This window comes from Nothobranchius furzeri, chromosome 11 (genome assembly GCF_043380555.1).
Source record: "Nothobranchius furzeri strain GRZ-AD chromosome 11, NfurGRZ-RIMD1, whole genome shotgun sequence".
NCBI classification, from domain to species: domain Eukaryota; kingdom Metazoa; phylum Chordata; class Actinopteri; order Cyprinodontiformes; family Nothobranchiidae; genus Nothobranchius; species Nothobranchius furzeri.
Genome location: NC_091751.1, coordinates 65,068,871 through 65,088,175, shown reverse-complemented (window position 1 = coordinate 65,088,175; position 19,305 = coordinate 65,068,871). Strand labels below are relative to the sequence as shown.

General features: G+C 43.0%; 1 protein-coding gene across 1 annotated transcript in view; it reads left to right on the top strand.

Annotated features, from left to right (window-relative positions):
* Positions 1-13,593: 13,593 nt before the first annotated feature.
* tmtopsa (teleost multiple tissue opsin a) overlaps positions 13,594-19,305 on the top strand; it is a 107,008-nt gene continuing 101,296 nt past the window's right edge. Inside the window, exon 1 of the mRNA XM_054749452.2 lies at positions 13,594-15,147. Within this exon, the coding sequence (XP_054605427.1) occupies positions 14,775-15,147 (373 nt within the window). The 5' untranslated portion in view covers positions 13,594-14,774. The remainder of the gene's footprint in view (positions 15,148-19,305) is intronic.

Below are 19,305 nucleotides of genomic sequence, written 5' to 3'. Positions count from 1 at the left end.
GTGTCAAAGGCGTATGTCCACTGCTCCAGCGTTCCTGATGTGTAAATATTTGAACATCTCCTGAAGGTAGTTCAAGCATATTCTACTAAAGATGGGAAATTCATGTAAATCGGGTGTGTGGCAGCAAGGAAACACTGGTGTTTTACAAGGCAACATGTAAAACATGCAGGACAGTGTGCCCTGAGGACCAGGGTTTGGAAACAATGCTCTTGGTCAGCTTGCTTCTCACACCAAACCGTCTGTTAGGAATCTTGGAGTGACCTTTGACCCAGCTCTCACCCTGGATTCTCATGTCAGGTCTCTTGTTCACTCTTCCTTCTTCCATCTCAGGAACATTGCTAAGCTGAGTCCCATTCTGGCCCGCTCTGAACTTGAGACAGTTCTCCACACCTTCATCTCCTCATGCTTAGACTACTGTAACTCTCTTTTCACGTGTCTGAGCAGAACCTCCCTGAACCGTCTACAGGTGGTTCAGAATGCCTGTGCTCGGCTTCTGACCAAGTCCTCCAAACACACCCACATCACCCCGCTTCTCCTCCAGCTTCACTGGCTGCCAGTCAGCTTCAGGGTTCATTTCAAGATCCTGGTTCTGGTCTATAGGGCCTTACATGGACAAGCACCATCTCTTCACTTTTTTCTTCCTTTTTGTCTGAGTCCCGGAGACGAGCCTTACAGTTTTACTCTCACAGGTGGAGCGTTAGGTGTCTGTGTCTGTTGGGATTTAAAACAACCAAATACATTTCTAATAGAGTTTTGATAACAGGCTGGGCATTATAGTTGAGTCCACAACTCCCATATTTTACCGTGTGTCCTACTGTAGTGTAATAAAGACAGTGCATGCCTAAACGTCATCAGTGTGCTATGTCTCGCCATCTGGGGGAACCTCCATAACAAAATGTTGATGTTTGAATTTGGCCCTCTTTTATGTTGATTTTATCTCACAGTTTTCATTGGTTCACTTTTTCCCTTGTTTTACACATTTGTCTTCTACTAGAATGTTTCACCTTTTTTGTAATTTGTAATCTGTAATTTGAATTGCTTTAATTTTGTGATTTATTCACTTTCTTTAACTTTGTACTGCACCATGTTCAGCGCCTTGGGCTTCCTGACAGGGTTGCGGAAGGCGCTTTATAAATAAAGCTTTGATTTGATTTGATTTGAAAATTTCTCTCTGCTGCAAGTCACAAGACGGCTCCTTCAGAAGACAGGACCTTACCAAACAATCCTATTATTTTTAAACAACGATTTCCTAACTTTACAGGTGAATTACAATCATAGAACAGTTAATGTTTTATCTAATTTAATAGGACTTGATTGCTTGCCAGTAATAATCAATCAAAATAATTGTTTGTTGTTGAAATTCATTCTTTCTGGTCTTAACTAGACCAAACGAATCGACTTGATGAGTTAATGATGATTTTATTATCAGTCATGTCACATATTAATATTAGGATATTAACAATGACAGTTATATCATACTTAGACCAGAAGTGATGTCAGAGGAATTTGATAAGGCATCCTACATTTTTCCTAGGCTCTGATTGGTCCAACACGGACCTTAAAAGTTAGAGACACAATCTGTTCCAGCCAAAATGCTAAATGAACATCTCTTGTGAAATCAAGCTAGATCTTACAACAGAACACTTTTAGCGTCATAGAATCACCCCCTTTCAGAACCAAAACAACCAGTAGGTGCATTCGTACTGTGTAGTTCTAGGAACTAGAACCTCTTAGTTCCTAGAACTACTCTTCCCATAGGAACCTTTTCAGATTAGGTCTGCACAGCACTCAGGAACCTTTTGGGGGCGGGCATGATGAAACCGCCTGCGACACTGTGATGTGTTCACTAAGTACTGGAATAACAACACCAAGAGCTAACGGGACTCAAGAGGCGACTGTGCTCATTACCTGCTTTACGAGAATACTTTTGATGAGCGATCAAATCCCAGGTATCACGTTGAGGCTGCTACAACATGCAGAAGGAGTCGGGAGATGACGAATCCGGCAGCGAGCGATGCTCTGTTATGGAGGAAGAAAGGGAAACCGCGGCGCAGATAAACGAGATGATGTGTAGGTGGCAGAGGCTGCCGGCAGCTGGCTGAAAGAAGTTGAGGCCTCTGCAGACGCTGGCTCTGGTGTAGCAGCTGGATTGGTAAACATTTCAGAATAAAACACAAGTTATTAAAATATCTTTATCAGTAACAGTGTCCTAAACTAACTTATAAACTCAGTGATAAGTTATAAACCACACATTTTAATCAAACCAGCCCACCATAAAAACGCACTATAGATAAATACTCCGCACTGCTGATACTAGGGCTGCTCGATTATGGCAAAAATAATAATCACAATTACTGTGACTGAAATTGAGATCACAATTATTTAGGATGATTTTTCTATTTATGTTGATTTTATTTGTTTTTATTCAGTCATAAAATTGCTCAGGGCACAATCAGGACAAAAATAAGAAACAATTTGATCTCTAAAATAACTCCTGATTCCCAGTATAAAAAGACCAATATACAGGTGCTGGCCAGTAAATTAGAATATCATCAAAAGGTTGAAAATATTTCAGTAATTCCATTCAAAACGTGAAACTTGTACATTATATTCATGCAATGCACACAGACCAATGTATTTCCGATGTTTATTACGTTTAATTTTGATATTTATAGGTGACAACCAATGAAAACATCAAATCTGGTATCTCAGAAAATTAGAATATTCTAAAGGCCAATGAAAAAATGTTTGTTTCTCTAATGTTGGCCAACTGAAAAGAATGAACATGAAAAGAATGTGCATGTATAGCACTCAATACTTAGTCGGGGCTCCTTTTGCCTCAATAACTGCAGTAATGCGGCGTGGCATGGACTCGATCAGTCTGTGGCACTGCTCAGGTGTTATGAGAGCCCAGGTTGCTCTGATAGTCGTCTTCAGCTCCTCTGCATTGTTGGGTCTAGCGTATTGCATCCTCCGCTTCACAATACCCCATAGATTTTCTATGGGGTTAAGGTCAGGCGAGTTTGCTGGCCAATCAAGGACAGGGATACCATGGTCCTTGAACCAGGTGCTGGTGGTTTTGGCACTGTGTGCAGGTGCCAAGTCCTGTTGAAAGGTGAAGTCTGCATCCCCATAAAGTTGGTCAGCAGCAGGAAGCATGAAGTGCTCCAAAACTTCCTGGTAGACGGCTGCATTGACCCTGGACCTCAGGAAACAGAGTGGGCCAACACCGGCAGATGACATGGCACCCCACACCATCACTGACGGTGGAAACTTTACACTGGACCTCATGCAACGTGGATTCTGTGCTTCTCCACTCTTCCTCCAGACTCTGGGTCCTTGATTTCCAAAGGAAATGCAGAACTTGCTTTCATCAGAAAACATAACTTTGGACCACTCAGCATCAGTCCAGTCCTTTTTGTCCTTGGCCCAGGCGAGACGCTTCTTGCGCTGTTTCATGTTCAAGAGTGGCTTGACACACGGAATGCGACACCTGAATCCCATGTCTTTCATGAGTCTCCTCGTGGTGGTTCTTGAAGCGCTGACTCCAGCTGCAGTCCACTCTTTGTGGATCTCCCCCACATTTTTGAATGGGTTTGTCGTCACAATTCTCTGCAGGGTGCGGTTATCCCTAGAGCTTGTACACTTTTTTCTACCACATTTTTTCCGTCCCTTTGCCTGTCTGTTAATGTGCTTGGACACAGAGCTCTGCGAACAGCCAGCTTCTTTAGCAATCACCTTTTGTGTCTTGCCCTCCTTGTGCAAGGTGTCAATGATTGTCTTTTGGACAGCTGTTAAGTCAGAAGTCTTCCCCATGATTGTGGTGCCTTCAAAACAAGACTGAGGGACCTTTTAAAGGCCTTTGCAGGTGTTTTGAGTAAATCAGCTGATTAGAGTGGCAGCAGGTGTCTTCTATATTCAGCCTTTTCAGGATATTCTAATTTTTTGAGATACCAAATTTGGAGTTTTCATTAGTTGTCACTTATGAATATCAAATTTAAATGTAATGAACATTGGAAATACATTGGTCTGTGTGCATTGCATGGATATAATGTACAAGTTTCACGTTTTGAATGGAATTACTGAAATATTTTCAACCTTTTGATGATATTCTAATTTACTGGCCAGCACCTGTAGTTTATGGCCCAAGGGCTATAGACCTTGGTTTAACTCATTTAAGTCTAACCAGTACAGACCCAAATACCAATATCTTGCTAATACTGACAGCAAGAATTATACAGTGGCATTTATAACAAATAAATGCAAATAAATTGATGTTCGCAAAATGTTGCATAACATTTATTGAGTCGTGTCAAGGTGCTGTAGGTGTCCTCATAGAGATTAGTTATTATTTATCAGCGTGAGGAACTTATTTCTACCTTATTTATAAACTATTTATTTACAAGTCCATCAGTTAATGTAATAATTGTCCCAACCACAGCTGCACCCCCCACCCCCAACCTGGTCTCACAGCAATCGGGGCAAGCTGCACGTATGTTACGTAGCGGCTCAGGAGTCCGCAGGTGCGGTGTGTGTGTCACTCACTCTGGTTACTCCAACAGGGAACCGGCTCCGAGAGCTGTCTTTAGCGACTGACACATCACTACATCATTCCCTTTCCTAATGTCCTGAAGAACCATAGAACGGTCCGGAGCGCAGGCGGAGTGTTTAGCTAACTTGCAGGAAATGTCGACGACAGTTATCCAGAAAGTAGCTAAGGGTTACCAGAGATGTTTCTGAGGTGTTCGCTAGGTACTTTTAAGTTAAAAAGTCAAGAAGGGGGTCTAAGAAGATGTTAGAAATGGCGTCAAAGTCGCCAAGTTGGCAACACTGTGGGAGGAGCGCTTCATTTGCAACTCAGGGCAGCGCAAGTGGGCAGAGCAAATAATCGGCTTGTTTTGTTTTTTATAATCGTTCAAAACTCAGATCGTAATCGTGATTAAAGTTCGATTAATTGAGCAGCCCTAACTGATACTATAAAATTATTGCACACAATATATATTAAAGACATTTAACTGCCTGTCTGCGTGTGTGTGTGTTTACATTGTTTGTGTTCACGCACGTGGTTCACAAGGGAGAACATCAAGTACAAAGTAGAAATTCACCGAATTTTTTTTAAAAATGAATTTAAATCATTTGGTACAAACTGACATCACGTTAGTTCCTCGGGGAACCACAGAAAGTCACTAGGATCTAAAATGGTTCTAGGAACTATGGGAAAAGGTTCCTACTTCCTATCGGTCCAAACGTACAGAAAAAGGGGGCTGGTTCCTGAAGAGGTTCTAGGAACTACAATGGGTTCCTACAGTCCAAACGGGCCAAATATTAACCTGGAACAACTTCATTAGATGTAAAACAACCCTTCAGCCTCCAGCAGAAGTGAACATCTATTCCCATATTCCCACACTGGCGTTGAGTTGGTTATGATTAATTGATAAACTTAGAAAAACAACACTAAATTCAGCCAGATCATTCTTGTAATTCCAGACTTCTCATCTTTCCTTAAACACTTAATTGGACTCTTGCCAACATCTGAAGTCATGTTTCATTAGAGTTCGGTCATTGTACCAGTTGATATTATCTTGAATGATCATTTACCTGCAGTGATTCTGTGTAATCATTAGTCATAGAAATATAGTAATAAATGATTTTTAAAAACTGTATGTTTGCTTCTGTATCAAATTATTGATAAGTGTTGGTTCCCTGGCTACACAAAGTACCTATTTCCAGAGTCAATCAGATATAACACATCCAACAATATTAATAACATTAGATTTTGTTGGATACCTTTCATATTTCATTGACAGTTTATTAATTGTGACTACTTACAAAATGTTGCATTACCCAGTTCCTGTATTAGTAGTTTTCTGGAAATTTCCACGTAAACGGTGACCTATTGTGTCACGATGAGCTGTAGGAGTTGGTGGACCATGTGTGGTGGAGCTGACCAGGAGGCAGGAATGCAGGCACGGATAAAGTAAAAATGGGTTTAATAACAGGAAACGGCAGGACCGAGAACAACACGACAAACAACAATGATCTGACAAAGACTGGCACAAGGGGGGAGGTATAAATATACAGGGAAATCAGGAACACGTGGCAGGTTAACAAGGGGCAGGTGAGAACAATAAGGGCTAATCAGGGCAGGAGAGAGACACAGTCAGGAAGGGAGGGGCAGAACGTGACATATGGTGCCAGTAGAAATAATGCATTTTAATCAGTGTTAGCAAAACTTCTATGAATCCAGCTTGCACACTTGTTGCAAAGCTTATAATCATCGCTCTTCATCTGATTTGTTTTACAGAACAAATCACACATATGCAAATGAGTCTGCAGTTAGGGAAGAGATCTGTGAGGGCTCACTGAGCTGCTTCACCAAGTAGGAAACTGTGGAGCTGTCGGATAAATCACACCAGGACATATAAAATTCCCACAACAGGGTGATTTTGGAGAGGTTGTTTATCTCAGTCAGCTGTGTCAAAATATTGGAACGATTGAACTGAATTGAATTGAATTGAACTGAATTGAATTGAATTGAGTGCAACAAACGGGTATATTTGATGAGGGGAGAAAAGAAAAATCATGATGAAAAATTTAGAAGTTTGGCACTCCTTAATGTGATGAAAATTACTTCCTACCTTTCATAGCAGAACTTCATTCTTTTATATACAGGAATGATACCCCCTTCACGGGTGGTCTCATCCTTCCAAGCTTGGGTCCTGGGAGTTTGAGGGTTCTGAGATGTTTTTCCTGGGATCTGCTTTAGCCACTCCTCCAGTTTGAGGGTTACTACCCCAGTGATCCAATGACCATGGGCACCACCAATGTCTTCACTCTCCAGGCTTTCTCAAGTTCTTTGACGCCCTGGTACGTCTCTAGGTTTTATATATTAGTGCTGAAAAGATACTCGAATGGTTTAATTCTTTGAATACTATTTTCACTGATTGTAACATTTGATACTGGATACTGCTAAAAACCACTGCAGTTTGTAAAATGTAATTTACAAACATTTTTATCTTTGAATATAATTTTAGACTTGAATGCACTTGTTGAAAAGCGAATGACAAAAATAAATTGTGGTTTTACACATTAGGTTTGATTTGATTTAGTTATTAAGGCTGTTCCAATTTAAAAAATGTGTCTTGAAACATAAAATCCTACAACTGTAAGTTGGTGAACATACTTGCTACGTGTCATGAACTCCTCCTCTTAACCTCCTCTCCATTTCCCAGCATCCCTGTCACCGACGCTACCCGGTGACGTCATCCCGCTGAGCCTATTTAAGGACCTGTCACAGCTGAGCCGGCGCTCAGTCATCATCTCATGATAGACGCCAACCCATTCTAAGACAACTAAGCCTAATCTGCCAACTCTGAAAACCATCCGGGAAGAGAACTTCCCACGCTGTAATCACTCACTACCAAACACCACTCTCTCCGCGCCTGGGTCTCAAAGCCACACTCCAGCTCAGCCGATCGCTCCTGACACTACGTAACTATTCACTTTATTATTGTTCATTAGAAACTTCTAACCCAATTCGTACTTTATGTGGACATTACCTCGAGGCGAAGCCAGTGAGCAGACCTGGAAGTCCAACTGAACAGCAACTTTTCAGGCTTTCTGCAATGAATAAAATGGTGGTGCACAACCTACACCTTCCAACTCAACTCAGTTAGGTCTGCATATGGGGAATATGTTGTCAGAGTAAATGTCGCTGTACAGTTTTAATGGGTAATTACCTCGAATCTAGTGTGACAAGGGGCCTGTATGTTAGAAGAGTAAGTTGTCCCATCTGATTCCTTAAGTTTTCTTTTGCTTTTGTAGCCAAGAATTGTTAGAGGGCACATCGGCGCCACTCCAAGCATAATTAGGAAAATAGCTTTTGCACCAAATGCCAACATCTGAGTGAAAGGATAAGCTTTTAATTACCAGCTAGTTGCTGACATTTAGAACCTGAGCTTGACTTTTGTTTGGGTATTTATATTTTTGAGTATGTGCTTCAATATGCTCAGAAAGCAACCAAGCAAAGCAACAGAGTCTAAATAATCTGTCTGCACTAAAACCAGGGCATGCTGATTTATCAATAATTTTCTTTCTATTCTTTTGAGACAAATCTCTCCTTTGCTCATCCATGTTGAGTGTGGTACTCACCATGTCACCAAACAACACAGTAACTACCTGGAGCTCTAATTATAGGCCCACTGACTGATTACAAGACTGAAGACACCTATGATGTTTATTAGTGGACACACCTTGAATTAACATGTCCATTTAGTCACATAATTTTATTTTCTAGGGGTACCACCATTTATGTGCAGGCTTACATGTATATATATATATATATATATATATATATATATATATATATATGTGTGTGTGTGTGTGTGTGTGTGTGTGGGATTTGTATCAATCAATCAATCAATCAAAGCTTTATTTATAAAGCGCCCTCCGCGACCCTGTCGGGAAGCCAAAGGCGCTGAACATGGTACATGAGAAAAGTTAAATATGATGAATGAATCAAAAATAAAAGCAATTCAAATGTTACAAACAAAAAAGGTAAAACATTCTAGTAGAAGACAAATGGGTAAAACAAGGGATAAAAAGACCAATGAAAACAGGGAAATAAAGTCAACATAAAAGAGGGCCAAATTCAAACACGTTCAAGGAACGCCAAGCGGAGGAGGGTTTTTAGGCGACTCTTAAAGACTGGCAGAGATGGGGACAGCCTAACTGAGGGTGGCAATTGGTTCCAGAGTGACGGTGCTAGTACTGAGAAAGCCCGGTCCCCGCGAGTACGACACCTAGAACGAGGGACAGCGAGCAGGCCTTTGTCAGAGGAGCGCAGAGCGTGTGATGGGGAACGTCTGTTCAGGAGCGTGGCCAGATAGGGGGGAGCACCACCCTGGAAGAAATTAAAAACAAAGACGAGGAGTCTGAATTGTGAACGATAACAAACCGGAAGCCAGTGCAGGGAGGCCAGAACTGGACTGATGTGGTCCCGTTTCCTGGTCCCAGTCAGGAGCCTGGCTGCGCTGTTCTGCACAACCTGTAGGCGACGCAGTGATGACTGACATGACCCTGCATATAGAGAGTTGCAGTAATCAAGCCTAAAAATTACAAAAGCATGGACTACCAGCTCAAGGTAGGCTCTTGACAGCATATGCTTGATTTTTGCAAGGTGTCTCAGGTGAAAGAGACTGGACCGGATCACAGAGTTGATGTGATCATCAAATTTAAGTCCAGCATCAATTTTCACCCCCAGACTGGTGACAACTGGTTTTGAGTATGGAGAAAGAGGGCCAAGATCAACATAACGATCCACAGCCCTGCTATTGGGATGAAAAACAATGAGCTCTGTCTTTCCCTCATTTGTAAAGGATGGGTCGTTTACATCTTACTTTATGAACCATAAAATGTGAGATTCCATATAAATATGAAATATCAATCTGATGGATCGTTGACTATTTTAACCAGAACATCGGAACTTTTTATTGCAGGGATTAAGCGACACTTCGTATTAACTCCAAGGAAAGAGAGAGAGTCAGGTTTATAATAGTTAAGAAATTTATTTCTACACAATTTAAACAAGACTAACTTTAACACTCTGTGTACTGATGGACTAAGGTGGAGTGAGACGTGATGAATGATGGTGTGTGTGTGTGTGTGTGTGTGTGTGTGGAATAATATTCAGAACCAGCGGATCTGGAGAAGCAGTTAGTTCTGAGTGGGAGTGAATATTTCGCTTTAAACTTTAGTAGGAGGTTTATAACACACCTGAAATGCCATCTGTCGGTCTACGTACCCAGGGGAAGCCTCCGTTAGATCCAGAATGCCGAGGTCCTCGTGGACCCTCTTTGGTACCGAAGCCGATAGAAAAGCAGCGGTGCCGACCAAACTAGTCTTGGAATGCTTCCAGGTCACGACAGGTTATCACTGGCATCTCCGAGACCCTGAAGGGGTTGTGAGGTTCAGCTTTTATTCTGAAGGAACCGTTGCTGTCAGTTGTAACTTGCAACAGATTTTATCCAGCTTGTCGAGGTTCTTTATGGCTGAAGAGGAAGTCCGGATGGTCTGTCCGAGACTTCTCTAGAACGCGTTGAACTAAAGTAAAGGTGGCGTGGAATAGTTTTTATAATTGTCATATTTTGGTTTACTGGCGAATCAGAATTCGACATGCAAAAGAGGGTTTAAACAAACACCACAGATAACCACGCCTAGCCAGAAACGAAGGTTCTGATTGGATCAGACAAAAGGAAATATGTTCTGTGGCTTTAGCATTACGTGTCATTAGTGTCTAGTGCAAATGTCCAAGATTATAATTACTTGTAAAATACTACTGATCACAGGATGATAATATCAAGTAATAACATCGTCCTTTCACAGATCGATTGAACATTGGGCTCACATTATTATTGGTAATTAACAAAGTTGTTGATTATGTATTTACCAAAATAGTTCTTTGTTTTCACTTGGTAACAGAGGTGAAGCAGTTCAGATGAGCAGAGTGCATGAAAGACCTTGGCCACTATGTCATGTAGATTAGGCTGGCAGAGACGTTATGTCTCTGCTCAAGCAGACACAGCAGATCATGACCTTTAGGTCAAAAACAGGACATTCATGACGCTACAGATTTGATTGACATGTCCTGGTCGAAGAGAACACCAAGGTTCCTTACTTTGTTCTCGGAGACTAATTTACTTGTAGCTGTTGTCAATGTCTGCTATTGTTCCTTCTGGGAGGGAGACCCCTTCTGTGTGGACTATCTTCCCTTTCTTTGACACCTTCTGACCACACTTCTAAAGTCCAAATGACACTCCGATTTCAGTATTGTAGATCCTGGTGTGGATCACTGAGTCAATGTCTCGCTCGCTCTTGGCGTACAGCTTTATGTCATCCATGGAAAGGAGGTGGCTGACTGTAGTTTCATTCTTGAGTCAGTATCTATAGCCAGTCTTGTTGAATATTTGGCTGACAGCATGTTCTCTGCTATGTTTGAGGTCAGTAGATATTTTTGAGCTGCAGTTCAAAGGTAACTCATTAGATGAAAATATATGAAGCCAGGTAGCAGTTTTTCTTTAGGATTGAGATGTCACAACCAGGAGTAAATGGGACCCAAGTATTCGGCCAACACCAGAATGAAGCAGTAATAGTTTTTTTTATAGGTGAGGACTTGTTCTGACCCAGATGCCGGGCACAGGAACAGTTTGCTGGGCTGCTGAGAATTCCCTGGCGAGCAACACTGGAGCAAAATCAAAGCAGTTGGTTAGCGATCTCTCTCACCGTGGGGGGTTGGTCAACACAGAAGGCATGGTCCTAACAGCAATCCAGGTTGGTACACGGGGGGTCAGATATCAGGAAAGCGAGGTCCACCAGGCAGAAAGGAGTCAGAGAGCAAGCAGGGGTCGATAGCCAGGAGGTCCAGGTCTGTGAGGATTAGCAGGCAAGTGCAGCCAAGCCTGGGAGCATAAACAGGGTCAAAAATGTAGAAGGGATTGGCTTGGTAAAGGCTGGATTTCATCTGCAAGAGCTTCAGATAATCTGGCAATGGTTGGAGAGCCTGATGGATCTTATATAGCAGGGAAGGCAGGTGTGTGGCATGAGCTTGATGAGGGGACCAGGTGTGATGAATGAAGGCTGATGAGATGAATGACGGTGCATGGAGGTCAGGGCATGGCAGGATCATGACATGAGAGGAGACGCAGGAAGATAACAGACAGAGACAGGACAGAAAAATAGTCAAATAAAAAACAAGAAAACATAACAAAGTGTTTGAAAAGGAAAATTTAGTTAGATTCATCCCACTGCACATTTTTTACTTTCTAAGGCAATAATTTATAAGCATGTAATATTTTTATATTTAATACAATTCAGATCTCCTTCAAACCTCAGTCCCTCGCAGGACCGTAAGACATTTCGTCTCTCAGAGGCTGAAGGTGCAGAGGGAGAGGGGAGAGGGCTGAAGCAGGGCAACAGTAAAGAAGCAAAAACTACCGTTGTTAAAAGAAATTTGTGTTAAGTTTGAAAATGTGGGTAACATTTTTAATTACTTGTCAAAAACTCCAGCAAACACCCCTCAGAAATTGTCAGCCAGAAATGTCAAGTCACAAAGCTTTTACTACTCTCTTCATGTACAGGAACTAAAAATGGATGTCACCAATGCTTTGGTGCAAAGTGGTGCCATTGTATTTTGAAAAATGCTGCAGATAAATACAATTATGATCTTTATAGATAATAAGATTATCCTCACCCTGACAATATTCAAATAAACATTCAAGAGCAATTGCAGTCCATGTCAATTGTTTTCCTACAAAATATTTTATTTTGACATTGGATTGTTGTTTAGCTTGAGTTTTCTATCCACCTTAAGTTCTCATCTGGAGTATTTCTCTTATCCGATGACGCCACCTACTGGCTGACAAGCATATCACACAAAAAGTCTGTCGCTCCATTTTTTTAAGATGGCGATTTCACGTTTTTTTATATAAATGTGTTTCTGTTAAAAAACAGAACTGAAACACATTGTTTCACAAGTTTTATTCTCATGTCATGCTCTGTTTTCATATATTTATATTTTACTTGTCCGTGAAAAGTTCATCACCTCTGTATCAGCCAAGGTATTCCTCAAATCTGAAGCATGTAAGTGGGAGTCTAACGCTATTGGTTAGTTCTGGTCGGCGCTCAATTTCCTTTTGCACGGAGCTCTGCTAGCCTGGCCTGCCAGACTCGTCCTCTGTTTAATTCTGCACAATGAGTCTGTTTTTAGAAGAAATGCTTTTAGCGCTTCTACTTGTGGTTTTAAAGCTATTTGAGTCATTTAGAACAGAGGACAGAGTCGCAGCGAACTCTGCGGCTGTCTTCGTTGTTTATGAGAAACTGAGCTGTGTGTGACGTCCGCGGCGCTTAGTTTTTTTTTCAGCTGTAGTAAAAATGGAGTCTGATGACAGCACAAAAATCTTTGTTTAGAAGAAAGGCTTCTGGCGCTTCTACTTGTTGTGGTTTTAAAGACATGTTCAAATCACTTTGAACAGAGGAAAGAGCTGCAGCGAACTCCACTTCAGTCACCATGTTTATGACAAACTTGGCGTTATGGTGTGTGACGTACGATACTCAGTGCTGATTGGCTCGGTTAGAATTCTCACGGGGAGGGGTTATTTAAATAGGAGAGTTCCCAAACTCTTTCTCTGTGCAGAATTAAACAGAGGAGGAGTCTGGCAGGCCAGGCTAGAGCTCTGCGGGGCAGGGGGCTTAACCATAAAAAAGACGTATTGCTTACACTATATAACAGTACATGAGAAGATAATCACTAATACGGCTTTCTGAAAAATCATACATAATTTCTGAAAGGAGAAAACACTGTAAAGCTACTTTAATTGATCATCTGCTCAAAGTGTGCACCTCAACGATACATGGTTCCACCAATAGTTGGCACAAACACAACTTGGAAAAATTAATTATACCCTGTTTTGAACATTATAACCACATGCAATGAGAACAAAAAAGCACATTTTACTGCAACAGCTGCATTTGTGATTTCAGTTTTCTATATGAACCATCAGTGAATACGTGTAAATGAGAGTGAGAGAGAAAGGCAAAAGGAGATCCAGCACCTTCTAGCTTGCTTGCTAGCTATTTGGCCCAGAGACATTAAATTCAGGGATGTTGATTGGCTAAAAGTTCGTCAGATGTCTGTAGCAATCAAACATAATTGGCGAAGAAACTTGTGAGTCTGGTGGGGGACATTCACTTTTTAATGAGAGAGCTGGTGAAAATGATTTATAGAAAATTCTTATTGTATGTAGGCACACACAATTGAGGAAATCTGACATATTTATAAAGGAAGACCCATAACATGCTGGAGGAACTATGTCTATCTGCTGGCCAGGGAATGCCTTGGGATTCCCATGGAAGAGCTGGCCCATGTGGCTGGGGAGAGGGAAGTCTGGGCCTCTCTGCCTAGGCTATCGCCCCCGCGACCCCATTTTGAATAAATGGATGGATAGAGACGTATTTTTCATTTTAGATTTTTTCTCCATTGTGAGGGAGGGCGGTGTCCTAGCACCCCCTGTGAAAGCGTCGTCACTGCTGGAAGCTCTTCATGTGAGACAGATTTTATGAAAAATTTCATGAACATGCTTTATGAACCAGACTAAAAACAAATCATAATTTGTTTGATTTAAACAAGGGTTGGCTCTGATTAGAGGAACAGAAACACGCACGTGAACAGATGACCTGTTAAAGTACTGGAACCCGCTCTGTTGCACATGAACGGGTTACAGTGGGAAAAAGATCGAGTTTATAATGAACTGGTCAATTCAGGCGCTGTCCATGGTGCTTAACAGAATCTCACCACCCGCTACGCTACACCCGCGTCCAACAGATACACATGGAAACAACTTCCTTTTCCTCCACCAACCCATCTACATCCCACCCACCTCCCCACAGCCAGGAGAGCGGGCAGCAGTGTTTTGAATAAGAGCGCTCGGTCAGATCTTCAGGGTCTTCCAGCCTTCCAGGCGTAGCAAAGCCTAACCAAACTTTTTGTCTCTTTTTCCATTTTAAAACATTTCTCCCCTTTAGTCTCCCACCGCCCCCTTCGCACGAACAGAGAAACAAAGTTTTCAAACCCCCAGGAAACTGTTCTGAATCTCCACCTGACTCGTCCATATCTGATTCTTCAAGCATTTTAAAAACATTTTTTCCCCTTTTGCTTCTCCACGCCTGGTGAAAAGCAGAAATGCCTGAGACATCTTAGTTGGTCCTCCGCAGTGACTGCCATGCTCGTGGCCAACGCGAGCCTGAGCGGCTGCACGGGGTTAAACAGCGCTCACTGCGCCGCTGCCGGGGACGGATACCCGGGGAGTGCTTCGTACCGGACCACCCTCAGCCCAGCGGGACATCTGGTCGTGGCCGTGTGCCTCGGCTTCATCGGCTTCTTCGGGCTGATGAACAACCTGACGGTTCTGGTGCTGTTCTACCGCTACAAGCTACTTCGGTCCCCCATCAACCTGCTGCTGATTAACATTTCTGTGAGCGACCTGCTGGTGTGCGTGCTCGGGACTCCGTTCAGCTTCGCGGCCAGCACGCAAAGACGCTGGCTCATCGGAGCGGAGGGATGCGTGTGGTACGGATTCGCCAACTCCCTCTGCGGTGAGTAGAAATGCGCTTTTATTCTGTGGCATCTCAACTCAGGTCGCGCATTTTTCCTATTCTGTCAGATTTTGCTCTTTAGACTCGGGGAGTCCTGGTAGCTCCGATGACTGAGAAAATACAAGTTCTAGAGAATAAAAAAACAACGGAACGATTTCATGTGTGAGGTTGAAATAGTAAATCATAAGTCCTGGTATTTAATCGATGTGGTTCTCTGCATTTTCTCTCTTTAGACTCGTTTTCTTGGACGTAAAAAAACGATCAGGACGGTTTCTAATTAAATTAAAGTAGAAATGCAGATGTTCATATTTGTGACCCAGTTCAGCTGAGAGTTCAGACAGACCTAATGGCTCGGTTGTGGATGTGATTCCGGGTTTTCGGGGAAGCCGAGGCTCGGTGGACGAACTGGTCTACTGAAGGTTAGCGCATCCAGACCAGTACAGGTGTTACACCAAATTCTGCGACCCACCACCATTTGTGACCCCAGGGGGCAGTGTTGCGTGTTTTTGCGTCTGTACACCCTGAATTGGCATAAAAGAAGAAGATGCTACACTAAAACCGTAAACGTAAGCTTTGAGGAAGTTGTGATAGAGGAATCTTGAATCAGCTGTGTTGTGATACAAAAGATCTAATGACCCCCCTCAAGCGAAAACAAAGTCTTAAGAGAAAGAAAACCAAGTCTAACAGAGATGGTAGAAAGAAACCAGTGTTAATTCCGTTGACTAAATATTTTCGGGGTTTCTTTTTTCGTGAAGAATGAATTTTCACAGACTAAAATGAAACCAAGTATTTTCATGTATCTGTATAGTGTTTAGTTTGGAGATGGGTCTGTCATGCTTTGCGTTGGTGGGTGTTGGTCCTGGCCTGCCAGACTCCTCCTCTGTTTAATTCTGCACAGAGAAAGGGTCTGGGAACTCTTCTATTCAAATAACCCCACCCCCTTAGAATTCTAACAGCCAATCAGGGCTGAGTAGCGTACGTCACACACCACAATGCCGAGTTTGTCATAAACATGGCAACTGAAGTGGAGTTCGCTGCGGCTCTTTGCTCTGGTCTAAATGACTTGAACGTTCTTAAAACCACAAGTAGAAGCGCTGAAAGCCTTTCTTCTAAAAAAAAAAAAGATGTTTGCGCCGTTGCCAGACGTCTTCTACTACTACAGCTAAAAAACTACAGCATCGCGCGGTACAGTCGGCATTTCCGTCTTTTTTCTGATTGGTTATTTTTGCTGCCTAGTCCCGCCCCTCATGCGCCTCCCTGCCTGTGAGTTACCAGACTCTTTCTCTGTGCAGAATTAAACAGAGGATGAGTCTGGCAGGCCAGGCTAGGGTGTTGGTGGCTCTGGGGTTGGAAGTTTGAACAGTTATTGGTGGGTTGTGGGTTTGAACCCAGGCACCGTACATGTCAGGCTCTTGCCTGCCTGTGGTGATTGAAAGGACTCGTGGAGCCGATTGTGCGGCAGCCTTGCGGTGTGTGAAAGTGTGTATGAATTTTTTGAATGACTGATTGTAGAGTAAAAGCCTTTGTACTCCTCTGACTTAGAAAAGTGCTTTACAAATGTGTGACATTTACCATTTGTGTTGCTGCTGATTTCACCGTTAACTGATTACATGGATTAAATACGAATTCAACAATAAATATTGTACAAAGTAATGAAAGGTGAAGAAAAAGAGTTCAAAAAGATGATTTAAAATCTAGAAATTACTTTTCAAAAGGGAAACTAACTGACCTGAACCTGTCCAATGCGTGCGTTAGGTCATGTGCAAAGACAGGCTGACAAACATAACTCATATGTAAAATAAATCACATCTCAGTACGGTCAACGGTAAGATTGTATCATATACTGTGCTTACCTGTGCTGTCAAAGGTTTAAAATAGCATGATCTAGCCCTTTTAAAGGCTGAATTTTCATGGTCAGATAAATTCATCTGTCAAATAAATGACAGCGTTTCACTGGATAATAACATTTAATAAATTATTCAGAGCTTCTCAGCCTCTTTTTGCAGCTGTAAAACAACTGATTGGGGTTCTTAAATTGTTTTAGCTGCAGCTCGTGATAAAGTTTTGTAAAGGTTTGATCAGGTTTTTACAGGAGATTTACCTTCAGTCCTGATGTGAGAAGAGCGGCTGGCTGCTCCAAACCTTTCATTATCTGAACGCATCCTAAACACTGGGGTTGTGGAAGCTTATGCAGCTTTTCAGCTCACTGCCCTCTGTGTAAGTCTAAGTGGCCTCAAACAGCAGAAAAGAGATTAAAAATGGAGAATGATGGTAGATTACTTGGAAAAATACTACATGTCAGTTTGTGTCTTTGTTGGGATTTAAAACTATTGTATGTAATTGTGCTTCATCCAGTAAAGTTTTGATCAGACATTGGCGTCGTCGTCTTCCTCCGCTTATCCAGGTCCGGGTCGCGGGGGCAGCATCCCAACTAGGGAGCTCCAGACCGTCCTCTCCCCGGCCACCTCCACCAGCTCCTCCGGCAGGACCCCAAGGCGTTCCCGGACCAGATTGGAGATGTAACCTCTCCAATGTGTCCTGGGTCGACCCGGGGGCCTCCTGCCAGCAGGACATGCCCGAAACACCTCCCCGGGGAGGCGTCCAGGAGGCATCCTGACCAGATGCCCAAACCACCTCAACTGACTCCTTTATATCCGAAGGAGCAGCGGTTCTACTCCGAGTCCCTCCCGAATGTCCGAGCTCCTCACTCTATCTCTAAGGCTGAGCCCGGCCACCCTACGGAGGAAACTCATTTCGGCCGCTTGTATCCGCAATCTCGTTCTTTCGGTCATTACCCAAAGCTCATGACCATAGGTGAGGATTGGGACGTAGATGGACCGGTAAATCGAGAGCCTGGCTTTCTGGCTCAGCTCCCTCTTCACCACGACAGATCGGCTCAGCATCCGCATCACTGCAGACGCCAAACCAATCCGCCTGTCGATCTCCCGATCCCTCCTACCCTCACTCGTGAACAAGATACTTACCCCGAGATACTTAAACTCCTCCACTTGAGGTAGGACCTCTCCTCCGACCCGGAGTTGGCAAGCCACCCTTTTCCGGTCGAGAACCATGGTCTCAGATTTGGAGGTGCTGATCCTCATCCCAGCCGCTTCACACTCGGTCGTGAACCTACCTAGCAAGAGCTGAAGGTCAGAGCTGGATGAAGCTAGGAGGACCACATCATCCGCAAAAAGCAGAGACGAGATTCTCCTGCCATCAAACTCGACACACTCCACACCACGGCTGCGCCTAGAAATTCTGTCCATAAAAGTGATGAACAGAACCGGTGAGAAAGGGCAGCCCTGGCGGAGTCCAACCCTCACCGGGAACAGGTCTGACTTACTACCGGCTATGCGGACCAAACTCATGCTCCTCTGGTAAAGGGACTGAATGGCCCTTAACAGAAAGCCACCCACCCCATACTCCTGGAGCGTCCCCCACAGGGTGCCCCTGGGGACACGGTCATAAGCCTTCTCCAAATCCACAAAACACATGTGGATTGGTTGGGCAAACTCCCATGCCCCCTCCATCACCCTTGCAAGGGTATAGAGCTGGTCCACAGTTCCACGGCCAGGAACTGTGACATTGCCTTAAAGGTAACTCACGTTGACCTTCTGGACTTAGAAAAAGTAAAACAATGAAGACAACTGATCAAAAGGAATCCTTGAAATACATCTATTTTAAATGATCAATTTTTTATATTTACACTACATCTTGTTCTGAACTGTGACGAGATGGCAGAAAAGATTTTATTTCACTTCAACTCAGCCATATTGCAAAGAAAGTCTTTTCTCAGTAGGTGATTGGGTTTAGACTTTTTCCTGCTACACTGTGCCAAATGAGCCTGCACAACTCTAACATCCACAAGGAACCAATTTTGTCAAATTCTCACTGTTTTGTTTGATTTTTAACAAATGAAGCAGGACGGCAGAGGCAAAGAATGCATGTGTGTGTATAGTGTGTTTGTGTTTGTCTTTCTTTCATTGTGGGAACCACAGCCTGGCAGCATTTTTAAGTGACTTCTGTATTCACTTTTTAGCATATATCTTTTTCATTGCTGCACAACCTCAAGAAACGGTGGTTCCCACAAAGCATGGTCCCGTCATGTGTCCCCACAAGTGACTAAAAGCAAGGCTTTGTGTGTGTGTGTGTGTGTGT